This window comes from Falco peregrinus, chromosome 4, assembly GCF_023634155.1.
Source record: "Falco peregrinus isolate bFalPer1 chromosome 4, bFalPer1.pri, whole genome shotgun sequence".
Taxonomy (NCBI): Eukaryota; Metazoa; Chordata; class Aves; order Falconiformes; family Falconidae; genus Falco; species Falco peregrinus.
This window is the reverse complement of record NC_073724.1, coordinates 26,627,569-26,655,282: the sequence shown is the minus strand read 5'-3', so window position 1 is coordinate 26,655,282 and position 27,714 is coordinate 26,627,569. Positions and strand designations below refer to the sequence as shown.

Here is a 27,714-nt window from a genome sequence, read left to right as displayed (position 1 = left end):
TGAAAGTCTCCTGACATATTTGTTTGGATAAATCCAGTGGCCTCCCATGTTGCATTGCAAGTACCAAATCTTTCATTTTTTATGAGAATTGCTTGATGTAGGACTGAGCCCATATGCAGAGGGAGTCTTGAAGGAACACATTTAGTGGTTGAATGTTTTTTATAGCCACCTTTGGGGAATAATCTATTTTGTACTGCTCCTATCAAAGCATTACATTTGGCTGCACTGTAATTAATTAGTCATTATGTTACTTTGTTTTCTTGGTTTTTTTCCTATAGTTCTCCGTGCAGTTAGAAGTGCAAAGCAACACAGTTCTGTTGCAAAACCTTCCCTACTTTTCAGTGCATTTGCCAGACACTGATCTTCATAGTAGTCTGTGCAGTGTTCTGCATCAGAAATGGCTAATCACTTACTGCCTTTTTTTTTTTTTTTTATCTTTTAAACATTCTGTGTCTCACAAATTGTTGATGCACTGAACGCTTTTATTTCCCCCCTCATATGGGTAGGAGGACTTTGATAGTCTCCTATTTAGAAGCTCTTTTGAGAGTTTAAATATAGTTTATCTTTTTATTCTCACATTTTTCATTGCAGTAGCAGATTTGAGCAATAATAAATTGATTTGATAATTCACCAAAAGACCAAATTTTGTCATGTCACCCAAACCTGGTGGATCTTTGCAATTGCAATTCCAGAGCTCCTTTAATGCCTTTTTGGTGTGGTGCCTTGAGAAGTGATAACTTCCTTTGGTGATGCATACAAATGCTTAACCTGGAGTTGCTCTGTATTCTTAACCCAGAGTTGCTCTTTATTCCTCTAGATTCTTTGCTGCCGAAGATCTTTCAAACAATTTTTCTTACATTGCCCTGTACTCGTGATTTCCTTACAGCCTTGTTTTATTTCAGCTGACACCTGTTTCTGATAATTACACAACTGTACTGGTTGAGCACTTACATACAGATAACGTTATTTTCTGCTGTTACATTTCTGTTCAAGGATTTTTTTGTTTGTCTGCCCTGCATGGTAACATTTATACTCCAATCAGTTAACAACTTTGGGGATACTTTCTGGTTTTAATCTGATGGATTTTTCTGAGTGCACTTGGCTCTTTAGGGCTCAGTAGTTGCCCACAGCAAAGGTCAGCACTTCGTACTTATTCATCCTTGTATGTATATCTACTTCCTGTTTTGCAGCATTGTCCATATCTTCTGGTTAACTATACCCAAGCGTTTTTACACTATGCTGAGTCTCTTAATTTTAATTCCTTTTTTCATCTTTTCTTCCTTCTTCTTTTAACTTCAGGCATTTCAAACATGTACCCCTCTGCTTTTATCCTCTTTCTCCCATCTTCCACTGCCTTATTCTCATTTATAGATATGTCTTACATGCTCTCTCCATGTATAAAATACTGTAGGAGCACCCCCTGAGGAGAAAGTACCTCAGCACTGTGCAAACAGCAGAATTTGTATTTCTTTCCTTCCTTCAGGACATCAAGTTGATCAGTAAGAATAAAGAGGGCCAGGAATTTGGAAGGAGTCAGGTTCCCAACCAAGTTGTGTCAGCAGAGTGAAAATAAAGTCATGTTGGCTCTTCTTTGTTGTCAACAGCAAATGTTAGGCAAAAATAGCCTAGACAGCAGCATATGGCGCCCTGCTTCTCAGGGTTTCTGTCCATGGTTGTTTCTGGTGTACTTTTCTCTGCCCTTCTGAGTTATTAAAGATCATCTGCCCCATGGATACTTGCTGAGCAGACTCTTAATCCATGACAGCCAAGGGGATGGTCAACTAGGAGGGTGCTGGATTGTGCCATGTGGGCCATTAGCCTGGCACAGTTGGTGAAAGGTGGCTGTTTCCCTGTGGGAAGCAGCAGCACCAGCATCTCCCCCAGCCTCAGGAGTTAGGGGGGACAGCATGACCCAGCTTTCAGGTGATGAGCTGGCTCTGGAAAGAAAAATGTAAGGCCTCATGCTGCTGGTCGCCATAAGGATAAGCTTATCCAAGCCCCACTTTCCCTGAACAGTGGTCTCTGTGCCACCCAAAGTCAGAGTTAACCTCCCTCAGCATGTGTGTCACAGCGAGCTACAGGTATTATCCTGGTCTGTTCCACGGTAGTTTTTTAACAAACATTTCTACCATTGATTTTATAAAGAGAGTATCTTCCATTTCTGGGCAACCAGTCCAAAACAAACACTCCACACAGTGGACGTGGATGTGCTCACACAGAAGGAGGGAGCACTTAGTGCAGGGCCGGGGCAGGTCCCTAGTCCTCATGCCTTCCATCTGTTTCGTTTTGAGTTTTTGTGGTTTTGTTTTGTTTTGGTTTTTGTTTTTGTTTGGTAACTAGTCCAGCTGCACTGTGATGAGAGGGAAACAGCAAGACCAGGCTGCAGGACATCAGAGGGGAAGCAGGAAAGCTGATTTCCAGAACATTTTATAGACGAGTTGTGGCTGCCTTAACGCAAACAGCATTTTTGTCCCTTCACCATCACTTTTGTAAGCACAGTTGCAGTTTGAAGAGTACGTAGTTAATTCCAAACATTTTGAGTTTCCTATATCCCATCCTGGGAGACCCCACATACCAGGACAAATAACAGCTGAAGTAGCTGTGTTGTTAGCTTTTGCGTGGAGTATGTGCCACCTGAAAAGCCTTTTTTTTTTGTGTTAATAGGTAGGTTCCTGAAGGTTAATCCTGATGATCACACAGCACCATGTAATAGTGCCCCTGGTGCAGGAAGCCATGCGTGATGGAGATTTTGCTTCAGGGTGCATGAAATATGAGCCTTGTGCAGCTTGTAGTGCATGCGGCCAGTGTTGTGTCTTCAGGTGTTGGCAGTTCCTGAGAAGGAACAGGGAGGACTTTTGCATCCTTGGTCTTGCCTGACAAGCCCTCTCCTTCAGCACTGACTTGTACTGAACCACCCTAGAATGTAGAATTCTGGAGTTGTTCTCTCTGGGGAGGTACCACCTCTCTCCAATTTGCGCCCAAGACTGTTCTCCTTCACCTCACCCCACTGAGTATCTGCACTTAAAAGACATAACCAAAAGTATATAATACTCATTTCTTCTAAGACTATTTGGAGATTTAATGACTCATTTTAGAACTTGGTCCAATCTATGGAGTTTTAGTCTCCTAACATCACTTTTTATTTAGATGGATCGGTCGATCAATCTATCTGTTGAGAATTTCAGCAAACTCTTATACTTCTGAAGGCCAACAAAGACACACTAACGTAGAATTAAATGCATTTAAAATGAGATTCATGTCTTTATTTTGTCCTTTTTTACATCTGCCATCATCTCGTTAAAATGGGGAAAATTCTAAAACAAGTGGTTTTAAAATTGTTTTTACATCTCTGAATGACTCACCAGAGCAGGATATAGCAAAGCTTGCTGGATATAAACTGATGAAACAGGAGAGCTGCACTCTGCCCAGATATTTAAGCAATATTTTCAGCTTCCATCATTGAGTGTCTTTGCTTTTCTCTAACCAGCCTCCTTGTTATTAATGGCCATATTGACTCTCAATCATGCAGTGTACATATATCTCCAAACATTTGCTTTAGCTGCTGACAAACAGTACTTGGGCTGGAGGAGCAGTAAAATATCAGTGCTGCTTGGAATAAGAAATTCTCAGGATGCTCTGCATGCTGGCGACTCAGGACTGTTCCCTTACCGATTCACCACTAATGTTGATGGCAGCAGAAGCGGAGCCTTTTGTCTGTCTCCTGCCAGTGATATGGGGGTCAGCGTAAGCATGCCTACTTGGAAAGTACACACAGGCATTCCTGAGAGAGATGCTTCCCAGAAAGGATTTCTCCTAGAAGATTTTGTCAATAAACCAGCTCCGTATTGCCTTGGTTCCAGTAATCCCTACCTGCTCAGAAATAATAATCACTTGTTACGTGATTTGTTGAGCAACTGAGAATCATCCTTTCTGCTTGTGCTTCAATATAAATACTAGGCAGGTTCATCTGAGGGGCCTTGGCAGAGCCACTCTGTATGCTGGAGTTCCTGGGACATGGCTTTCCTGACAGCTCTGTGGCATTCGCAGATCCAGCAGTAGATGTTTGATTTTTCCATAGCTCAGAACTCCTGAAAAGGTCTTCCACGTTTACTTCCCAGCTATGCAGGGTAAATTTAGAGGTTTTTCTCAAGACCTATGCACAGAACAAGTCTGAGTAATTGAGAAGACCTTGTATCAGTCCTTGAAGGTCAATGAGCTCTGACTAGCTGGAGAAGGGAGTAAGTTGGTGTCTTGTATGCTCTTCACTTTATTAGCATCAAAGGCCTCATTAGGGTCTAGAATATAGACCTCACTGGTTCTTAATAGACTGTTATGGTTTGTGGGATGGAAACCACAATTTTCACCAGCTGAAACTTCAGAGAAGTCTTTGAAACTATACGTGGACATGGTGACATGAGGTCAAGTAAGCTAACTGTATGGGTCACCATCCAGGATATCATCATTTGATTAGCAGATAAAAGAATTTCTGATCACTAAAACTCTTATTTGTTCTGGCGGGGAGTTTTTCTGTGACATGCTGCTTTTTATTAGAAAATGCTGATTTACCACCACAGAAAGATTTCTTAGGAACATACCACTTTTGATTAAAATTTTAAGGAACTTATCTCAGCTGCAAGATAGACTTTCTGGTAAGAGAAGTTATGCATTTCTGCAGAATAGCAAATTGTCTCATTTGCCAGTAAACACTAAAAAGCCAGAATGGATCAAAAGTCAAGTCCTTATGTGCTGCCTGGCTAGGTATATGAGTCTGTGTTTCCAAGCTGATTGACGAGTCTGCCATGTTGTTTCACATTTTTACATGGTGCTTTCTGCAAAATTTCTAAGTTGCCCACTCTCCTAATTGACTAAGTGATCAAATCTTTGTTGAATTTACAGAGAGAAACTAACTTAGTAGCTTTGGCACTCACTTAGAATATATATTTTATATATGGTATATATATACAGACCAAAGTTTGAGCCCCTGCTTTAAGGAACATTTTTTCATACAAATACATACATCTCCGACAGTGATGATCCCCAGCCTACAGCAGTAAATAGGAAGTTGGTACTTTTACTTTGATCGTGAGACCAGAGCCTCAAACCTAGACATCTTACATCTGAGTCAGTGCCCTTTCTTCCCCATCAATGGATTGCTAAATACTTTGCATGACTACAACCTTTCTTTTTTTTTTTTTTTTTTTAATGAATCTGAAATGTTGAAAGGGCTGGCATTCACTGTAACGGGCATGACATTACCTGTCCAACGGGAAGACTGTTGGGATTGAATACTTCTGAAGAGTGGTGGGCAGAACATGCTCACCACCACCACCCATGGTGCGCATGCATACACACACACACACAGCTTGAGTTGTGTACTCAACTGAGTACTGGCAACTTGAGACTGTAGCCAGTATGCGGAAGATGCAACCAATTCTTTTAATTTCAACAAACGAGCAAAAAGTTACTGGTTTTGCCAATTCTTTAAAGTAATTACTACTGCCAGCCAGCATCACTTCCATCTGTATTTAATCTGAAAATCAGCCAGTTGTTTTTCATCCAGCTCTCCATGTCTGCCAGACATTGAGAAATCGGGGAAGTGGTTCATGTCCTCTGAGAAGGAGGCGTACAGCAAAGCAGCCTAGAGTAGAGGCTTGGTGTCCTTACCCTGCTCTACGGGCATGCTGAACAGAAGCAATTAAAAACTTGGCAAACCACACCTTGGAATTTTCAAGCAGGAGCAACACCTACCTCAGAATACCAGCTTTTACATAACACAGTCAGGGAGAAGGTCATTTTAATGAAATTACTTTAATGAAACAGTGATGAGATCTTATCTCCTGCTGATCTTGTCCCAGTTGATCCTAGTGTGCTGTAGGATCAATGGCATCAGCATGTTGTTGGGCATCACTGAGCTACATACTGCTGTCATATACCAATTTGAAGCGTGAATGGGTGTAAATCAACACCAGAGAAATATTTTATGTTCAGGATTTGTGTTAGTGGCTGTTCTCAGGAAATGTTGTGGAAGGACAGATGAATAGGGGTGCTGGAGTACATCAAAGTACCCGGTTAGACAGCCAGAAGTGGAGACATGTTGCATATGTGTGTTTCAAGTCTGTGATCTTAAATATTCATTGAGACGATAATTCAGAATAGTAAAAAATGTCAATACTAATACTCTCATCATTTTATAAGCACACTCTGCTGGGTACAGGAGGGATCGATCTAACTCTGGACTCCTGGAACGGGCAGTCCTTGCGTTGCTTGATACTCATGTGATGATGTTCTTTCTTGTCCTAAATTTAATGCAGGTGGGTTTAGATGTCATTGTACTCACAGGTCATCTCCAGATTTCTTGATAATGTTGTGAGGCTCTGCTTCCTGGTTTAGTTTTGCCTGGCCACCAAAGTTAGTTCATGTCTTAACATTTTATACTTCTAAAGAGCAGTAATATTTCTCACCAAATCAGAACAACAGGCCTTTATCTCTTTAGTATGGTGGGCTAGTAGTGTCCTCATTCAAGATTCATAAAATATACTCTGCATTGCCTTAATTTAATCTTAATGATAATGCAAGCCTAGATAAAATTTGGAAGTGTCATCAAAGACATAGTCAGACTTTAAGTCCCGGGAGGAACTTTGGACTTTAATCATTTAGTCGGTTGTAGCAAAGTAGTATACAAGGATTTTATTGTTTGCCTTTGCTGTTTTTCCTTTTTTCATACTTTAAAAAAAAAAAAAAAAAAGCGACATTGCTTTTAATCTCTGGTGCTTTGCTTATTCCTGATACAAGCAGGTCTGAAGCTGGAACCTAGCAGAAGTTGCATCCATTTTCACCAGGATGAACAAAGTCAATAGCTATTTTTTCATTCCATTTGGGTACAAAAGAATTCTAGTTAGCAGTCTGGTCCAGTGGTTTTCATTCTACTAATCTCAGATAGGTCTAGATATGAAACTTAATGATGAGAATTTCAATGTTAGTTGTTTTAGCTGATTCCCTGCAGAGCATTTTTCTGTTTTGTAAAATATTTGAGCATTTTACTTTGAGATCTGAAGTATATGCTGGTTTTGTACATTACAGTTATATTGATATGGGATGGGATTATGCTTTTTTTATTATTTAAGAGAAACCTGTATTTTTCTGTATTTCTACGTGTCCCTGTATATCTTTGTGCTGTTACAAAGACCCTTTGTACTGATACACCACTATTAAACTGGTTTAATCTTACAGTATGTTAAAGCAGTATAGTTCTTGTATATATTTAAAACCATCTGCTTGAAGGCTTAGTCTGAATAGTGGATACACTTACAAGCTCCCTGTACAGGTAGGTGCATACTTACCCTCCTGACCTGTAATGAGACCATGCATGTGCATGTGCCCCTTGACTCGGGTGCCCTGCAGCACTTGTGAGAAAGAAACCTGGTGAAGGGGTCTGAGGCACGAACGAGCTGTGGCACAGGCCAGTTTGGCTCCCCAGTCTCAGTGTGAGGTTACCAGAGCCTTGGATGGCCCTTTGCCATCTGGATGTAGCCAAAGGTGTCTGACTTCCAGTTGCTTTCAGTGGAAGTTAAGATCTTAATTAGGTCTGCTCCCAAGTGATTTTCCAAGGTTCTGTGTGGTGTACCTTGCATGATCCAACTGGAAACAGTCTTCAGATACTATGGGGCTACTATTACCTGGCACATGTCCACTATTATTTTATTGTTTGAATGCTGCTGTTGCTGCTGTTGTTGTTATTATTATTATTGTTTTTATTATTATTATGCAGTCTAGTACCTCACTGGAATTATTATGTATTTAAAGGGACTTCAGATTGGTTTTCTTTTTAACAGCTTAAAACTTAATTCTTTCTGTACTAAATAAATACCAGACCTTCAGTAAATGTTATTTTTTGTTGTCGTCGTGGCAGAATTTATTCCCCAGGCTTTTGGAATGCCCTTGTCCCAAGTGATTGCTAATGACCGGGCCTACAAGCTCAAGCAAGATTCTCAGAGAGAAGAGCAAAAAGATGTTTCAGATTTTGTGGCCTTCCTCTTGCCGTTCGGAACTAAAAGGCAGAACAAAGAACTTTCAAGCAGTAACTCATCTCTTAGCTCAACCTCAGAAACGCCGAACGAATCCACTTCTCCGAACACACCTGAGCCAGCGCCACGAGCAAGGAGGCGTGTAAGTAGACCCATCACAATGTGGTGCGTGCCCGTAGGTCTGGAGGGTCTAGCTGGAGCAGATAAAAACCCTGATCTATCTGTGGATTGTGGAGTATTTCTTCTGTCATGTTCAAACAGTAATGGTTTTGTTCAGGTGGAAGCCAGCCTGATGAGTCCCAGAAGATTCTAACTGTAGTGGAAATCTTTCTCTGATGCTGATGGGAAAAGATCACATGGAATGTTCAAGTCTGTTCCAGATTGCAAAGTGGCAGAGAGATTATTTAGAAATCTTCCTGTTCACTCCCTTTGGCTACCTCCTTCTGTCTAGTTCTTTTAGATTTAACAAATTCCATCCACCTTCAACCTATTTTTTTTTCGGCTGGGGAAGACTAAACCTGTGTGATTGATATATATATGTATGCTTCTGTTAATGTAGCTCCACAAATTTAGAAATAAATCTTAACTATTATTCCTTATCCTAATATTAATAAAAATCCCCACGGTCTAATTCTGATCATGTTCTTGGTGGTAAGTAAGAGTAAATTTTTACGAGGCTCTTTGAAAGATATTTCTACACACAGGCTATGAAGAGACCTTTGGCAGCAGAACCCAGTGCAGTGGTTTGAGCTGCAAGTTAATCCTGCGTGTAAAATAGGTACCTGGTAGACCATTTCTTTGCATGGTTCTATTCTTTGTAAATAGATTTTATGCTCTGAGCTGTCCGGTTTTCCAGTACTGCAACTAGTAACAGTATTAGATTTTTTGGGTTGGTTTTTTTTGTTGTTGTTGTTGTTACATGGGGTAGAGGTTCTGGAATTACTGCTTTTTAATTTCGCTTGCAGTGGAGGGAGAAAAAATGTATAATAAAATACTTCCAATAAAAACCCCTGTTAAGTGATCTGAGAAAGAATTTGGGGTAGAAGAACAGATGCTAGGACATAAAACAGTTTCTTAGGATCCTCACCTTCTTTCATTCCTAGGATAAAACCTGCTTCAGAGAAATGCTATGTAGGGCTCTTCACACCAGGGTGTTAAGAAGGGTAGAACTGGAATAAATTGCAAATTAAGAGAAGATTGAAGAGTCCCATGACCTGCCTTCTTTCTCTCTAGCTGTCAGCTGAAGCTTGAAGTGTCTACAAATAGCTGAGGGCATGATACTTTGAATATGTTTGCATTCTTATGTACGCGTAATCCACATCTATTGGCCTGTCCAGACCATGCAAACAGGCAGTTGCGTTCACACAAAAGTGCAAAGTACGCTTGAATGTAAGTGTGAAGGGAAACCCACTGACTTCTTCCAGAATTTGCATAGGCAGTGACAAAAAATAGAAATTCACCATATACACCCATTGGCTTCAGAACCTGTTTTCATATGAGGGAAGGATAATGCATGTGTGAAGCCTGTGGGTGTTTTGCTTGTTTGGTTTGGTTTTTTGTTAATGCGAGGGTCGCAGCTTTCAGGGTGTTGAAACTGAGGCTTTAGTCCATAGCCACTCATGCAGTAGTGCATGCTTCACCTGCAGAGAGCTAAGAGTAAACTAAGGTGGGCAGTGTGACGTGGAGGGAGCTGGCATTTCCTCTTGGAAATTAACCTGTTATTCAGTAATGTACTTAATGAATTGTCAATTATTTAACATTAATAGCAGCTCATGTTCCATATCTTGTCTGTCTTTGGCCTTTATACTTAGGCTTATCAGTGTACTTCCTCTATTGCCTTGAGGTTTTTTAGGGGACGCTAAGGAAGCCTTGCACTTATCTTTTGTCTTGTGGGCAGTGTTGTACTGATTATTTTTGATTATATCAAGGCAAATGCTTAAAAAAAATAAAAGCGATTCATTAGTACATGCAACTGATACAACCTGTTCTCACACAAATGCTGCACGGACACCTAGAGTGCAGTCCTCTTAAACTTAAATTAGAGGGATTGTTTACCACTGTACCATTCACGTTACTTGCAGCTCTGTCACTTGCTTTTCTGTATTCCACTGAGTCTTCTAACACTCAGCTGAGGCTTTCAGTAAGGGATATAAGATAATGCTGGCTGCAGAGCTCATGGTAGGAGTGCTGTGGTTATTTCTTCTCCAAGAGCTAGATAGTAATCACTGTTGCTGTATTTTCTGTGTAGGATTTTTTGACAAGCAGTTGGGAGTTGAGACCCTGGTCATCCAGCAAGGCACTTTCTGTATGCTTATTATAGAGCATATTCTGGCTCTCTGTTAATGTATTATTATATATATACACATATATAAAAATACAAAATGTGCAGCCAGAATTTATTCCAGTATCAGAAGCTCAGTCATACTGCTTTATTGCTCAAGTAGCATAAAGTATGGAGTGAAAATGGATCTGCCATGGATAGTATTTGACCCCATACATACTCTGTAATATTGCTCATCTTTTCAAAAGAGAAAAAGTCTTCTATGAGCCTTAGAAAGTGAAGAAAAGCTGCACCTGACCTTTTTTCCACACTGTCCTCTGGTATTGGTTTTCTTTTTGCTTTTTTCATCTCCTCTTTAATCTCCACATTCCTTCATGTTTCTGTGTACTTATTTTAAGACTTGCCCAGTTAATTTAGATTTTGAGCTTGTCATGGTGGAGCAGAGACTGGTATCAGTTATGTGTAAAGGTAACACCTAGTGGATGGAACTTGATTTTTCTTCTCTTTCTGGATGTTGTAGTCCAAGTAACACTGTGTCTGTGTTAATAGTCCTGGAGTAGAGGGCAGCAATGTGCATGATCTGCATTGTTCCTCAACCATCATACGGGTCTGGCTGAGCTTGAGCTGGATCCATGGAGTATGTAGGTAGGGTTTTCCTGTGCACGTAAAAATTTAAAACCAGAGCTGGCCTTGGTATTGACAAGCAGTTCTGTACTTTATCCACAGAACTCAAGGTCACTCTTCCTAAAGCCAGCTCAGTGCACCAGTTAATCCACAACTTTGATACAATGCCCAAGGATAATGATGAACTCACTGTATTTACATCTATTTTAGGGATCTGAATCCGACTTAAGTGACTTTGTGATAATAATGATTCATGAGGAGAGGATGCTTTGCAGCCAGGGAAGGACCAGTAAAGGCAGGCTCTAAAGGAGGGCACCTGTCATACAGAAACTGCGTAGTTGCTGAGCGGTGAGGATGGTGTTAGGATTTCCAGTGTCGGTCAGCTAATTTTAATGTCTGAAACTCCAAAGTCTAAAAACAAAATAGAAAAAAATTGTTCAGTTGGAATTTGACACACATGGATCATAGCCAGAGATTCTTACTTGGTTTGGGTGGGGTATTTTGTTTCCTTTTGTCAGGAAATGGTAAAGAGAATCAAGCAAACGTACTTCTGAGAGACATCAGAAATCAAGGTCAAAGTTGCATTCTAAAGGGTCAAGTAATTTTTTAGAGATGTGGGTCCAAAAAAATTTTAAAAACTTCAGTATGTTTTATTTATGTCTTCCATGACTTATAAGAAACAGAACCATACCTGATAAGTTAGATGCTTTTATTGTAAACTAAAAATTTTTAAATTCAGTTGAAATCTCAGTGGACTTTGTATGAGTTGTGTATGAATTGGAAACATTTGTGAAGTTCATTTGTCTAGGCTGATGAAGAAAATACTTCTAGAGCTTGAAATTCCTTCACAGTTGTACAGTTTTCATTTAGTAGACATAGAGATCTCACCAGCAGTCTATGAAGTGCCCGTCAGCAGAACATTGTGCTTTTAAGAAATTAGAGTTGTCAGCAAAGTTTTGAATGAGAATTTACATTTTCTTCAGTATTTCTTAGGATGACATGCTGGATCCCTGTACAGTACATTTTATGTTATGGTAAAATGTATCCTTCATTTTGGCAAGAAAATTTAACCCAGTGTTTTTCTTTTGAAAAACTTGTAAGCCTAGATGCCCCCTAAAATGTTTTTACTTGGTAAATTTAAATAACAATTGAGGGAAATGGTCATTTTGAAGTGATGGTAGTCTTGTGGTTTGAAAAAAAATAATCTTACTTTTCAAGTGTGAACATTGAAGCATGCCATAAACCTCCTACTGCTTTTACTGCTTTATCTTTTGTAGGCTGCTTGAACTTCTGTGCCTTGCTGGAACCCAAACATAGTTTTCAAACTTTCATTGGGATTTTAATTATTTTTAAATATTGATACATAACGTAGAATTATCTAAAAAATATTATCCCTCTGCTGTGTCTTTGTTCTGTGAGTTCTGCGATAATGTAGTTGTATGTATTCATGTTGTTAGTGAACTGTATGTGTTGTATGGCTGAAAACCTATTTGCATCATTTCACTGATGCAGTGTCCTAAGCTACAGGAGAAGTAGGGAATCAGGGTTAAAATGTGTATGTATCCCTGTACACATAAGTAGTATATTGCTGAGGTGCACAGAAAGACCATGATTCATCCTTGTCCTGCAGTATGTGCAGGCCTAGAACAATAAAAGTGTATGCTGAGTGAGCGGAAAGCGTTTAGGTTTTTCAGTATCTAATTTGTATTCCTTGTAGCATGGTAATAATAGCATTGGTACCATTGTGATTTTCCCATCCATTACACTGGTGTTATAACTTCATTAATTCATAAAAACTGTGTAGCAGATTGTATTTTTCTATTAGTTTGTTTAAAATAAAGGTAGGCAAAAGTCTTGTTAGATAAGGTCCTGCAGTGTTTCAGTTTCTCCAGCCATACTGATTGTTCATGTGTGTGTATTTTACAGGGCGCAATGTCTGTGGACTCTATCACAGATCTTGATGACAATCAGTCACGATTGTTGGAGGCTCTCCAGCTCTCTTTGCCAGCAGAAGCCCAGAGCAAGAAAGAAAAGGCAAGAGATAAGAAACTAAGCCTGAACCCTATTTACAGGCAGGTTCCCCGGCTTGTCGATAGTTGCTGCCAGCACTTGGAAAAGCATGGTAAGAATATTTCGTTTTCCCAGGAGTGGCAGATATATTTTTACTATAATATAAATAAATGTGTATTTTGAGAAGCAAGCATATACTTCCAATTGCAAGGACATCTTTGAAAGTCAGACACTTTTCCTCCTATTTTGCCTCTTGCTGAAGATACTGTCTCACAAATAATTACATATATATCTTCCCAAAGTAAGGATCTGTTCTACAAGGTTGCAAACTGGCCCATGCAGCGTGGAGGAAGGGACGTTTCTTGGAGATGGTTCATCTCATACTGGAGTGCTCAGCTTTGCAGGAACAGCTCTTGGCACAGGTTTACTCATACCTCGAGAATTAAATTCTGAAATGTGCCAGTCAGGCTGGAGTCATTCTTTGCCACCAGTGAATCTTAAGGTATAAGAGCTAACTTACCTGTTTATACTACAGTGCAAGACTCAACTAGAAACAGCGTTTCAAGGTAGAGGCTCAGAGAAAGAAAAAAAATCCTGTGTGAAATTATATTAAGCTCCAAGAAGCTTTTTCCTGTTCATTACAAGGCTTGGAGGCTGGCTACTCAGTTTGTCCCTGGCTTGAGTCCTTCTGACCAGCCTTAGGCTCAAGCCTGCTCTGTCCAAAGGGAATTATAAGCTCCTGCCAATGTTCCCCTCATGTCTTCATGATCGTCCAGACACAAGCCTCCTACCAGCTTTCTGTAATACAGAAACAATAGTTAATCAAGGTATCTGTTCAACATCTCTCCCAATGTAGGTTAGTCTTACAAAGCTTTTTAATGAGAATTGAAATAACTTGGCCACAGCAAGACAGAATTATCACTTGGCCTGATAATAAACAAACCATTAAGTAATGGTGACTGCAACACCCAATGATGCATTTTATACGTAATTTGACCAGAAAAAAAATCATTTACTGACTCTGAATGAAAGGCTTTTGCAGATGAGGGACTGCTATTTAAACAACAATGCTACGCTTTTACAACACATAATTGAAAACCATGTTGTTTACACATATATAAAGACAAGCTGTGGAAGAGAGTCATTGTTAGCCTTTTACAGATATTAGATACCATGGCTGACAAATAAGTGCGGGGACGATTAAGTTTGAGATGAATGACTTCTGTCCCTTTAAGCAAGGGTAGCTGAGTTTAGGTAACATAAAAGTGTCTGAGTCAGCCAAAAAAGCCGTCCAGCTAATATCCTTTGAATGCTGTGATTTTATGTCACTTGATCATCTCTGATAAATTTTTTAATCCACTTAACCCACTGTTATAACAAAACTTCTTTTCTATACAACATTCTTTACTAAAATATTTGCTTCACAGTAAAGTTTCCTTTTAAAAAAAAATGATATTTTTTGTGGATTTTCTAAGAGTGCGCTGTAGTACCCCATGACACAATAATCTGCGATAATTTGGGGCAAATAATTGATATTCTTCATTTTTCAGTTTCATCCACCATACACAAAACAGTCATTGGGATTGGTTGACGAGAAATTTAAAGATTGCAGAAGATAGACACTTCTGTCTGCTCATTGGCTTTAGGAATAGTAGATGACTTTCTCTTCTAGCAACAGTCCTGTAGCAACATCATTCCAGACTATGTGATGGACCAAGCTTCTGATACTGAAAATACTTGCCTGTATGCATAAGTCCTTTAGGCCAATGTTTCAGCAGCAAATCACCTAGGGATTTTTCACAAATACTATAAATGATCACTTTGAACATTATATGACAAAAAATGATTGTTTTTAACCATAAAAGACCCTGGCCTTGTTCACCTTCCGTTTTCCGTGAGGTCATGTACCAGAGTTGTTAAGGCTTACTTCCTGCAGACCCGCAGTGTAAAACAAATCCTGTATGTTTGGGCGGGAGCTGGTAACCAGTCTCCAGTTTTTGGCCAATATGAGTATCTCCATCTCAGATGATTCCCTGCCAATGTTCCTGAGTTTACTAAATGTTTTTACATCAGTGTAATTTTCTGTTAACCAAAGACAGGAGAATATTTGAAGCAAGGTGTTGTGTTAAGACTAAAAACTAAAAGGCAGCATCCTATCAGAATTTCTCTGATAAAAATTTGAAACTGCTGCAAAGCTATGCATCTCTAGCAAGGAAATGTAGCTTCATGGCTGTTAAAATGCATTTGTTTTGCAAGGTTGTATCTCCTGTACGTCAGTAGAGAAAATGAATGTTGCAGAGTAACTTTTGTTAGACCGTAAACTTGTCAAAGCTAATAGATAATTTAATCTTTTTTGCAAAAAAAATGTATAACTGTAAAATGATGTTATGTACACAGCTGGTTTAAGTCGCTAAGATTTCCATTCAACATTCTCATTGCTAAAGACCACATCACTTCTAAGGTGGTATTTACACTCAAAATTTTTCAGTTTCTGTTACTCAGCAAAGTTCACCCATTCAACAACTACGTTATTGTTTGTTTGATATTCTGTATCGTAGTATATAGTATCTACAGGGCTCGAGGAAGCTTTGAGCTGTATCTTTATGGAACAACAGGCAACACCCATTTCCAAATCACTTCAAGTCTAAACGACACAAGATGCACACCTCCTGCACTTTACCTGAAGTACAACACTACTTCTTTATAGCTTTCTCTCTATATAATAGCTCTTCCTACCCTATAAACTGCACACAACTCCCAGGTAGAGTTCTTCCCCCTCATAATCTGCCGGAGTTCTCTACTTACATCTTTGAAGGAAACTCTCAGCTTTGTCTTGACAGGCACTACAGAGCCAGCAGGTAACCCCAAACAGCAGCTGCTTCCTGTATCCAAAGACACAGCTTAGTGCCCAAGTATTTAGTTATTTTATTGCCTGTTTCCTTTGATGTCAGTCCTGAAAATGTCACCTCCAAACGCTGAGCAGTGCCTCCCTCTCTGCATACCTCTGTCCCTCATGGAGTAGCCATGGCACTACCAAAATGGCATCACAAGAAATGTCACTGAGATGCCATTTTGCAGGTTAGGTGATGTGAGATTCTTAAAAACTGCAGTGGATGGCTTCTTAATCCAAGACAACTGAGTTTTGCCTCAGCATGGTAAGTACGAGCTTGTAGAGAAATACACTGTGAGTTTTTTATTCTTTTAAGTACACATTTAGCCCAAATTGCTTTGGTTTAATGTAATTTTCAGCAGGAAATGAAACAAAACAGTTATCTGATGTGCTATACTTGCAGGTCTCCAGACAGTAGGAATATTCAGAGTTGGAAGCTCAAAAAAGAGAGTAAGACAGGTGAGTGATATGGATACACTTTTCCTTCATCAGCTATGATACAAACAAACTTGATTCCTTTCTGTTAAGTGATTTCCTCCCCATCCGTCACCTGGTGAAATTCAGGCTTTCTGGGTCAGTGACTTTATTGTTTTTTTCGTGGCTCATAACAGGCCATTTCCAGCCATCTTTTACATCTGGTGAAATTCTTGTCAGGTTCTCAGCAGTTTAACAGTCTCTGTATGTTTTGCTCTGGAGAAGCAGCACAGGGTTGGAGATCCAAATAGACTACAGCAATGAAATTTTCCAAAGGTTGCACTGTAGGGAAAAAAAAACCTTGGCTGCTAGTTTTATCTCAGAAACAGCTGAAGCTCCCAAAGTAAACCCAAACTGTAAATCTTTTTTGGAAAATTCACAGTATGAGAAAATATGCAAGTACAGAACAATCTCTTTGACCCTCATATTGTTGCTCCAAAATATCACCTTTCTTTTACCCGTTAAACTTGAAGGTCAGAGCAGACCCATCTCAGCCAAATGTTGAAAAAGTAAACATGGTGTACAGTTAGGTTCCAGAGACAAAGTCAGAAGTGGGTATTTCTTCAGCCCTAGATATTGCATTGTTATTCCCAGAAGTTGGGAATACATGTTGAGCTAGAGCAGTAGAGAGCAGCTAATGGTTGCATGTTGCTTAGGGAGGGGATGAAAAGTTACAGGAAAACACCCCTGCCAGGAAGTGTAAGACCAAAAAGATCAAATAGAAGAAAGCAAAAGAAAGCTTGACTGCATCTGATCCCAGGAGTAATAGTTCTTTGTTGCAAAAACTGCACAGCATAACATTTGGCACTCTGGAAGGTTACCTTGGATGGCTAAACTGACTCGATTCTGGCTGGTAGGACCGTGTAGCCTACTGATTTGTAGTTTATTCTCTAGCAGTTTCTATTGCTGAGTGGCTGGCATAACACAAAACTAAAATCATTCATGTTCTGCAGAGGCAGTTGTTAGATCGACACTGAACTAAAGTATTGAAAAGTAAGTTGCCTGTCATTTGCATTACAAGCTTCAATGTCAAAACATACATTGTCATTCAGGGGCGAGTACAATTGCATCACACCTCTGGGGAAAAAGCAGAGGGCTTGTATCATTTACTTGTAAATGAAGCCTCACTTCAAACATTAATGACTTTCACTTCCTTTTACTGTGTTCTCAAAAGCTGAGGAAATCAAGAGATTTGGGTATTTATGTATTCTATTACATGGACTAATTTATTGAACTAGGTGAACTAATATATTTCATTAAACAACATAGAAGCATCAGCTTGGCCTTTGCAGTTACAATAATAAATGCTGTCAACATGAACACATGGGAAAGTCTGGATTCAATTAAAATTCCACTCATGTTCTGAACCATGGAAAGCCAAACCCAGTACTCAGATTTTCTTGTGCTTTTGCAGCTGTTCATTAGTTTTTCTGGTGTAGAAAGTAGGCATAGCTTTGTTTCCCTTCCTCCCGCAGTTATAAAATACCCTATTTCAACTGTAGTTTGTTGCAGTAAATACATAAGTAAATGCATGTGCCAGCAGGGTTTTTGTTTGGTGAGCAGGAAGAGAAAATTTGGGACAAGTGCATCTATTACAAACTGCTGCCTCTATATACAGTGGGGTGTAGGACAGAGATTCCTGAGCTAGCGTTGACTTAAGGTGGTAGGTCTGGTACGTCAGGATGCCAGGTACCAGCTTGTGCCCAGGAACTATACAGATGCTTGAGCAGAACACTGTTGCTGAGCTTGGGGTGGGCAGCCCTCTGTGCCAGGCCTGGTGACCTGGTGGCAGCTCTGCAGGTGAACCAACTGCTAGACCCTGAGGCTGAGGAGTGACACGGCTGGAGCTCTGCTCTTGCATCCCCTCTCTCAGCACAGATGTCCTCAGCTCTCACATCTTAAGCTGGAGTGGGTGCTGTAGTTCACCAGCTATATTTTCCACAAGTCTGAAACTGTTCCCTGTGAATCAAGTCTGAGGGACCTAAAGTTTAAACCTGGAAATACAGTTTTTAACAGCTGTGGTACCTGGACCTGAAATGTGTCCATCTTTCACCAATGATTATCTGATACTGTGCTAATTAGGACTTCTCTGAGGCCTTACAGGATATCAAATCAGAAGTGCCATATTCAAGACTGTAACAGTGATTTATGATTTAGACAGCTATTTGGGAAGTCTGAATTCCTGATGCAGTGCTAATCTGTTTCCTCAGCTGCTTTGGGGCAGTAATTGCAGAGCAATCTTCTGAATAGAGGTAATTTATGGGGCTCCACAGGGATGTTCTGCATTTGCCACCAGTCTGAAGAGCAGAATTCAGCTGGGAATGAAATCCCCAAGTTGGTGCTGGAAAATCTTTGACCGCAAATCAGCGGGGGAAGCATGAAGAACAATGTCTGATCTTCATAAACATAATTATTCATTATTAGTAATAACTGATATTAATAATGTTAAAAGTAGTCTTAGTAAATAAAAAAGGAGGCTGTAGTTTTTATAGAATACCTTTCACGCCCATTATGAAAGCGTGTTTTCAGCTGAAAATATGGGATTTTCTGCATTCTTCCACACTATACACACTCAAGATAGATTTGTCTGTGGTCAAGGTTTGCCACATATTATCACAGACACATAGTTTGGTTGTGACTTACCTTCTTTCTTCTTTTTGAGATGTCTGTAATAATCTTGGTAAAGAAAGTGTGTACCTCAAATTTCCTCTTGTTTAGTAAGATTTGGATATGCTTACTCTCTGAGAAGATATATGTGAGATCATGATACCTCATAATATTAACAAAGATGCAGAGTTTTCCTAGGAAACAGTTTTAAAACATGTTGACTGTTTTCAAAAGGAACAGAGTAAAAGGTGGAGCTCTCAGTCTGAAGAAAGTATTCTGTTCTTGGTGCTGGGAAATCTCTCCAGAAAGGCAGGCTTTTATCTTTTCATAATGCATGTTGGATGTGGGAGAGGGATTCTTATGCCTTTGGGATGTGTGATGCCTCTGAATTATACAGGATTTGTCTGAGGACTGTAGTTGGAAAAGAGTAGCAATACCTCATAATGGTGTTAGCTTGCTGTCTGTTAACTCCTTGATGATCACTTGGTGAATATAACTAAATTAGGAAGGCAGAACAAGATGTGTGTGGATAAATGCTGCTGTGAAGTCTTAGTGAACCTGGCTGCTTACTGCTTATGCTTAAATACAGTCTTAAATCACAAGAGAAGTGTGAGTTTGATGGATATTAACATTATTTATTAATTTTTTGGTACAAAAACATAAATTTTTGGAAATGCAGTTTTAGTCCTTCTGGTTCTAAAATGTAGGAATAATGCAATAAATGGTATAAGAAAGCCTTTCTTGCAGTTCTCCTTATTCTCCCTGGTTTCTACCTTTGATATCAATCTTACATTTCTGCAAAAATTATATTTACTTGGGCACATTTTTTTCATAAAAGTGCGCCATATATTAGCTGGAAAGAAAGAATTGTATTTTATTACAGTCTGGTACAAACCTTAAGTTATATATCATGGAATAACCAGCAATTAGACATGAATTACAGCTTTGACCTTACCAAGAACCAGTCATGTCCAAGCTGGAAAGTGAAAATGAGTCAATCTACATCTTAAGAGGTTTTCTGTGTTGGGATGTACTAATTGGGACAACAAATGACTGTGGTTTTGTGTCATGATCTTTTTCAGTTACGTGAAGAGTTTGACCGGGGCATAGATGTTGTATTAGATGAAGAGCACAGCATTCATGATGTTGCTGCTTTGTTAAAGGAATTTCTGCGTGACATGCCTGACCCACTTCTCACCAGAGAACTTTATACACCTTTCATCAACACTCTCTGTGAGCTCTACAGCGTCTTGATGTAGTGATTTTCAAAAGCTTACCTGTTTGAATTCTTTGTTCTCTACTAACCATATTCTTTTTTTCTTTGCATTTAATACTCTACCCTTGATTTCCTCCAAATATTTGTATAGTATAAATTTGCTGAGGTCTTTCCTTGGTTTTCATATTGTGTAATTATAGCCCATAAAACTAAAACAACAAAGATTTAACTTATTATACCTATTTCTGCCTTTGTATATAGGTGATTCGTGTACCTGTTAAATTCTGACCCTGTCATTGGTTCAGCAATAGCCGATGACAGAGTCCCATTTGAATCCTGGTATCTTAGCACCATTAATGCTTTTAATTTTTAGAGCTGTTTACTGACCAAAATTCCTTTCTGGCTTCACAAACCTAGCTTCAAAGGTTCAAATTTTGTTGTAGTTCATGGTCCTCAAAGCCATCGTATTAAGTACTCCCAAATGTGTTGCCTAAGACCTGAGTCACAGATTTTGGGCAAAGTAAAGTTGGACCCTTAAAGCTTAAACTGCTGCCTCATATGTGTTCTTCAGATTCTTTCAAGCCCCCATTTCTGAGATCCTGCCTCTGTCCCGCATTTGTCACTAGCTACCATTGCGTTTCAGATGGTTAAAGTGATGGTGGTTGCAGAATGCCCCTTATATCTCTAGTTGCTTTTCCAGTCTCCCAGTACCTCTGAAAGATGTGAAATTGTAAGAAAACCCATTTAAAACTACTAGAGTGTAAACCTGACTGGAATGCTTCCCCACAGTGCCTGGTATATACCAGCAACTATACCTAAGTGCATGGAGTAAGTAGAAAATTAAGCAGAATTTTTGTGTCCAGTGACAATGATGAAGTGTGCAACATGGATTTTGCTCTTTTATAGGCTGAGAAAACATCCTGTGAGCCTGTGAACAAAAAGTTGACCAACTAAGGCAAAAATCCCCTAACAGTATTTGTTACACCTTTGATAATTCCTTAGAGTATTCTCTTTTTCTTTGGACATTATAAGGAAAATGATCCTTAAACAAAGCTATTCTTATGCCTTCCTTTGGGCTGGCAACAGTGTATTTGTTCTGCCTTTAGGTTAGTTGGAGTAATTTTCTTAGAATGTATTTTTTCCCCTCTTAGTATTAGAGCCAGATGAACAGCTAAGCACCTTACAGCTTCTCATTTATCTTCTACCTCCCTGTAACTGCGATACCCTGCACCGGCTGCTGCAGTTCCTCTCCACAGTGGCTGGCCACGCAGAAGACACCACAGACAAAGATGGCCAGGAGGTAAGTCCTAGTCACTTGTGTCCTTTGGCTTTGCTTAATTAATGATCAGAAAAGAGATCTTTAAAGCTGTGAATCAAACACGATGGTGGCATACCCCTGAAAGGTGGGAGACATTTTATATTCTTGCCTCCACATTTGCCATTTAGTTCTTAGGGCTGTGGAAGTTTAATTTTTATATGACTTAATTAGTAAAGCATCCACCACTTCCTTTGGGAGATTCACAGTGTAATTTGCCTTATTAAGAACATCTAATGTTAGCCATCCATCCCCACCCTTGTTTTATCCTATTATATTCTGTGGAAAAAATACTCACATAGGAAAGTCTCAGGCATTCCAGAGTGTGCTTTTTCATTTTCTTTTCATTCTCTGTTGTTGCTTTCTTATATGACCTTTGGACATAGCAGTACACTTCTGGGTTACCTTAACTTCCGTGTGTGCACTGGGTAGTGAAGAATAAAAAATACAGACGGGAACTCCAACTGTGTCCTTGCAACTGACAGACTTAATCACTAGTTGGAGTCAGGGTCCATCTTTGCCTGTTTTCCTTCTGGCCTCCTTACTGTTGCATTGGGACCAATTTCAGTGGAGAGGTTGGAGGGCACCCACCCCACAAAGACAAGAACACCCATAGCCATGTGGCTGAACTGTGCTGAGCATTCATTCATGCGTGTGCATCTGCGCCATTCACACTACAGAAGATCTGAAAATCCAGGCTTGCCACATTCAGCCAGGAAAAATGCTTGAACTAGTGGGCTGCTCTGCAAAAGGTGGCAACTCTCAGCCTTGAAAGAGGTAGATACAGTCTGTCACTGCTTGACGAAATCGTACTGGTTTATCTGTGGGAAGGACTTCTCTGTCCTCTGAACTGCAGTGGAGACTACTTCTGAGGTTACTTCTGAGACTCTTCTGAAACTCCTGGAGAATTTCGTCTTCCAGATGGAAAACCGTGGTGACTTCTGTCAGATTTGGACACCTTTTGCAGTTGGCTGGTTTTAAAAATTGGCACTTTGAGACTGGCTTTTGCCAAATTTCTGTCTTAAGTCCTAACTTCCGATGTGCTGTATGTGACTTCAAGGCCTATTGCGCTTTTAAATCCACTTTAAATGCTGTTATTTTTGTCCTCAGCAAGGAGTTGATAACAAACTACACCGCTATGATGGAAAACATTTAAAAAGAGCAGCCTGTTAACAATTTTACTGTGCTTAAAAACATGTATAAGCCAGCTAAGGCTGTGGTCCCCCTGGTCCTGCAAAGAGTTCTCTGTTGGTTCTGGAATGTACCCAAGAGGATCTTGTTGCAGGGCTAGAGGATGCTGCTTAAGAGAGTTGGTTTGGTCCAATAGTTGAATTAAAGGCATTTTCATTCTTAACAGTAGATCAGCTCTGCTACAGGTATTTTGGCAAGACAAATTTATGTAAGCTATCTTGGCAGTTTTGTGAGTATCAGGAATATTATGTGCAATTGGATACCTTTATAGATAATACAGTATTCTGCTCACAATTATTTAAGCTATTAATGAATAATTAGATGAATAAAGGCATACAGGGCAAGAGAAAGTATTTTATCAGATTGTTTGCTATCACTGGAAGGAAAACAGCCAAGCTTTGGCACGCAGGCCCTCTTCACGATTTCAAAAGTTCTTCTCTCACAAAAGATGAAGATGGATGACTAACTTTGTTAAAATTACTTATTCGTTTAATTTCAGTGGATATGTTTAAAGCATTTTTTTAAGGGATGCCCCAAGGCTGCCCTTAAGACTCACTGTTTGTACAAACAGCCCGCACATGCAGATCCAGGCCCAGCCAGAAGCTGCCCCTGGCACACTTGAGGCACCGTGTGCCTGTGCGTCCTTAGTGGCTTAGTACTCTGACAGTGTTTAAAAAGCAGGTCACCTGAAAAACAGCCAGGTGCACGGTGCACAAATAAGGGAGTGTGCCATACTAATAGTCATGCTGGTATGAGTCTCTAAAACAAAGAGCCAACATGTTCGTTATGACTGCCCATGCGCCTACTTAGTGCTGATGTCTTTCCAAGATTTCGCATCAGTCCCACCAATAAAAGGAAAAGCTCTTTTTACTGTCATCTCTATGCTGTCTAGTTCAGCTCTGTAAAAAAAATAAACTGGGTACAGTCAGTGCACAGTTGTAAGTTTGACTAGAGTATTCAGTAAATAACCAGCTTAAAACCCAAAATTATACTACTACTTTGAAAAACTTAATTTGATACCACCCATTTCTTGAAATGCAATGTTTACTGCCTCTTTTTGGTGCTTCTTCCAGTCCTTTTTTAAAATTAATTAGTTCAAATGTAACTGAAACAAATGAAAAATAACTCTTGTGATATTTCTTTATTCTGTAAAAAAACCAAACACCTACAAGAAATACTGGGTCAGCAGCTGAAATTCACTTACAGTCTTATATAGGCAAACTGCTGGCATCTTCTGCATTCCCAGAATAGCAACCAAGTGGAAACACAGAAAGGAAGCACATGACCCCTGTTTTTTGCTCTGTTAAAAGAACAGAAGGGGAAAAAGTAGTCTAATCACAAATATGATAATGAAAATTTTGATTTAATAACCTATATGACATTTTTTCAGGTAATTTCTCTCTAGTCTAGTATGTATTCCTAGCTTTCTACTTTCTCCAAAATTAGGTTACTATTGCTTCTTTAATCACAGAGTTATAAAAGTAAGGAAAAACTAAAAAACCAAACCAAAACAAAAAAAAATCCACCCAACAAGTAAACATTTGACATGTTCTAGGAAGCAAGCAAAAAGACAGGAAAATACAAATAAAAATAATGAGCATGCTCTCTTAATTGTCTGAACTGTTTAAACAGGCAGAAGTGTGTTTTCCCTTACTGTATCTGTTTCAAATCATGAGTGCTAGTTGAGAAAGCTAACATTTTTCAGTATTTGGTCCTAAGAGACAGTAATATGTTGAGATGGTGAAGTAGGAGGGAGGTTTCCCCAAGTTCAGAAGTATGCCACTGACAAGCTTCCAGGGAATTAAGAGTAGGCACCACTTCCACCTTCTGTTTCTCCAATCCATTTGAAAATATATCCAAAAAATCCACAGTATTGCAGAGACATCCAAAGAAGGTGTTTCAACTTTTCTGAAAATTCTTAATTTTTTTTATTTGACTAGCACTCGGCTTTGCTTTTGATGAATGAAGCATCTGCCAAATCACAGCAGGGGGGGAGAGAATGTGTGTGTGTGTGTAGATGTGTGTGCATGCATATCTGTATACATTAGACCCTGGGAGGCACCACCTCATTTGCATTCTGTTTTCTAGATTACTGGGAACAAAATGACATCACTTAACCTGGCTACCATCTTTGGCCCTAACTTGTTGCACAAGCAGAAATCTACAGACAAAGAATTCTCAGTTCAGAGCTCAGCTCGAGCTGAAGAGAGTACTGCTATCATAGCTGTCGTACAAAAGATGATTGAAAACTATGAAGCCCTTTTCATGGTAGGTGCATATTTCTTCACATTACTTCTATGCATTTTTAAGTGAAATGAAAAAAATACCTGGTTAGTATTAGTAGACTAGGATGAAATAAACTGTCAAAACTGCATTAGATTAGGGTCAATTATTATTAGTAGAAAAAGTAATCATCTATTGAGGAGAGTGCTTTTCAGTAAGCAACGGTATTAAAAATACGTACTTATATCTTGCCTGGAATGGTTTCTACGTAGAGAAGAGTATCTTCCTTAGAAGGTTTCTGTCTGTGGAAATGCTGAGGTTGGCTATTCAGTTGTATACCAAAGAGTGCACCAGCATTGCTCATTGGTTTTGAAGGCAAGACTGAAAATGACCTTTTAACTATCAGTTTTGGAAGTCAGGGAGCCAATTTTTCTGCAGAGAGTGAGAGATCCTTGGTTAATTTAAGGAACATCCTGTCCTACCAAAGGCATTCTTGTTGGTTGGACGGGGAGGAAGGACAAAGCTTTCTCATTTGTCAGTTGGATGAGAGGAGTAAAACATAAATCTGTGCAGGTCCTGAGCTCCTTTCTGTTCTCTTGCTGAAACAAGGAAGTTCTTCGTAAAAAGGATGATGACCTTGTACTTGGACATGTTGTTTACTTAAGATGCAGCTTAGATAAATCACATTCCTCATGCCTAGCAGTCAGCTGGACAGTTCATTCTGTGGCTTTACCTTTTCCTCTTTTTGTCTATAAAATTGTAGGTCAGATCAATGTGGTTTGTGCCTGAGAATGCCCTGCTCTGGGGTAGCAGAGTCCAGTCAGACCTAGTGGTGGGTACTAGTCTGCCTTCATTTTAATAGGCATACACCTCTAAACAAAATCAGCAGTCTTGAAAAGGCAAAAATAGCTTTGGTTGTTGTGTCTTGAAACTAAGCAGCACTGTATGTTACACTGAGGAGATCGATTCCCAAAGCAGAAGGAACACTGCTCCGGCAAAGTTTCGTGCTGGATACCTTGATGGGAGATGGACAACCCTGGACTGTGGGCATGTGAGACTAATGGCCACATAGTACTGGAAGGGGAAGGTGTCTACCAGATTTCAACAGGGAGAAGAGCATGAGAAAACAGTCACGAGCTCTGCCTATCAGTCTTAGCCTCAAATGAACTTCTTGTGGTTTTCTCGTTGTTTCCCTCACACTGTATTGCCTTTCATTACATCCTTTGCTTTATTTTTATTCTTGTTCCAGTAGACACTCAGCAATCTCTCTCTTTCTTTCTCTTTCTTTCTCTCTCTTGCTCTCTCTCTTTCTCTCTCTTTCTCTCTTTCTCTCTTTCTCTCTTTCTCTCTCTTTCTTTCTCTCTTTCTCTCTTTTTCTCTCTCTCTTTCTCTTTCTCTTTCTCTCTCTCTTTTTCTTTCTCTCTCTTTTCTTTTTTTTTTTAAATCTTTTCACATTTTGGGGAAACTTTAGGTGCTATTTTTCCTTTCACAGCAGGAAAAGACAGTGACAGAACTGCACTCCTGTGTGAAGGTCTGCTGGCCCAGAGTATGGATGGCACTAGCAAGTTTAAAATAATACTTAAATAAGCATACTTGCAATACTTGAAGTTTTCTTATTGTTTCTCTTTAAGAACATTTTACAGCACAGCCACATCTCGGTACTTAATACTTAGGCACACGTTCTGATTTTCAGTGTGGAAAGAGTGGGGCTAGGTTTAGACTAACCTACATATGGTCTCTTTTAATTGTGATGAATTTGTGCCTTTATCTCTTCAGTGCTTGCATTTTCATCTGAAGGTTAAATGAAGTGTGCAGGGAAAAAAAGTAGTTTTCTTTTGTTTTCCAAAGTAGCTTTTCAGATTGTGGAGGGAGATTAGAATCAGATTTCAAAATGAGAAGCTAGCTGTGTATAATAGAAAGACAAACCTATCTCAGATGCTCTCCTGAAAGCTGAACTACATTGATGTGAAATTTATAGAAATGTCTAACAGCTGAGCGTCTCTGGGTGCTTTCCCTCTTCCCATTGACATAGTTTAGCAAACAACATGGCAAGTTCTGCCTGTTTCTGGAGTAATATCTAAGCACACACATGATACTTGATTGTGTTAAATTGCTTATTGTTACTATCTTATAAAGCTTCTACCAGGGTTTATTTCATCTTTTTCATGCTTTCAGCAGCAGCACAGAGAGACTCTTTGTATTCTGAAAACAATTAGCCCAGTGCATCATTTCGTAATAGGTGCATTGAAAAGAAAAGATCACATTTGTACATGTAATTGTAATAAAACTCCATTCATTTGAAATCAAGCAGCAGCAATTTGTTTTCCAAACCCATAGCAGTGGGGCCAAACCAGAATTGCTGTTTATACTTGACATTTGTGCTGCTTACAAAAAGGAAAACATCTGGACTGGAGCATTCAGCTACAGCTATAACATACAATGTATTGCTGCTAAGGTGTTTTGGGGTTTTGTGGCTTGGTTTTTTTTTCCCCCTGTTACTTTTGTGTATGGGATGTTATAAAACGCTGATTGGCTTCAGCACTGAAACTGGAACATTTGTGAAATAAAACGTAGGAAACCAAGATTTGTTGTGGCACCCAGACCACAGCCTCGGAATGATTCTGACCTGTTGGTGGATCAGGAAGATTCTGTTTGTCAGAACCACCAAGGATAGTGGGGACTGTTTTTATTAAGCATTTTTCATTCATATCAGTAATACACAAATGTGGATTCCATACAGAAGATGGATTTTAATCTTGCTTCGTTGACATTAATGATGTTAAGGCCTCTCATGTCCAATTCTTAACCATTTCAGTGAGTCTTAGGGATGCATTAAAATGTTTTATGGGAATATATAAA

General features: G+C 39.4%; 1 protein-coding gene across 8 annotated transcripts in view; it reads left to right on the top strand.

Annotated features, from left to right (window-relative positions):
* ARHGAP6 (Rho GTPase activating protein 6) overlaps nucleotides 1–27,714 on the top strand; it is a 337,142-nt gene that overhangs the window by 294,902 nt on the left and 14,526 nt on the right. For all 8 annotated transcript variants that reach the window (XM_055802144.1, XM_027785505.2, XM_055802145.1 and 5 more), the window contains 6 exons: nucleotides 7,910–8,166; nucleotides 12,856–13,051; nucleotides 16,233–16,288; nucleotides 19,993–20,143; nucleotides 21,278–21,426; nucleotides 24,721–24,900. In XM_055802144.1, the coding sequence (XP_055658119.1) occupies nucleotides 7,910–8,166; nucleotides 12,856–13,051; nucleotides 16,233–16,288; nucleotides 19,993–20,143; nucleotides 21,278–21,426; nucleotides 24,721–24,900 (989 nt within the window). The remainder of the gene's footprint in view (nucleotides 1–7,909; nucleotides 8,167–12,855; nucleotides 13,052–16,232; nucleotides 16,289–19,992; nucleotides 20,144–21,277; nucleotides 21,427–24,720; nucleotides 24,901–27,714) is intronic.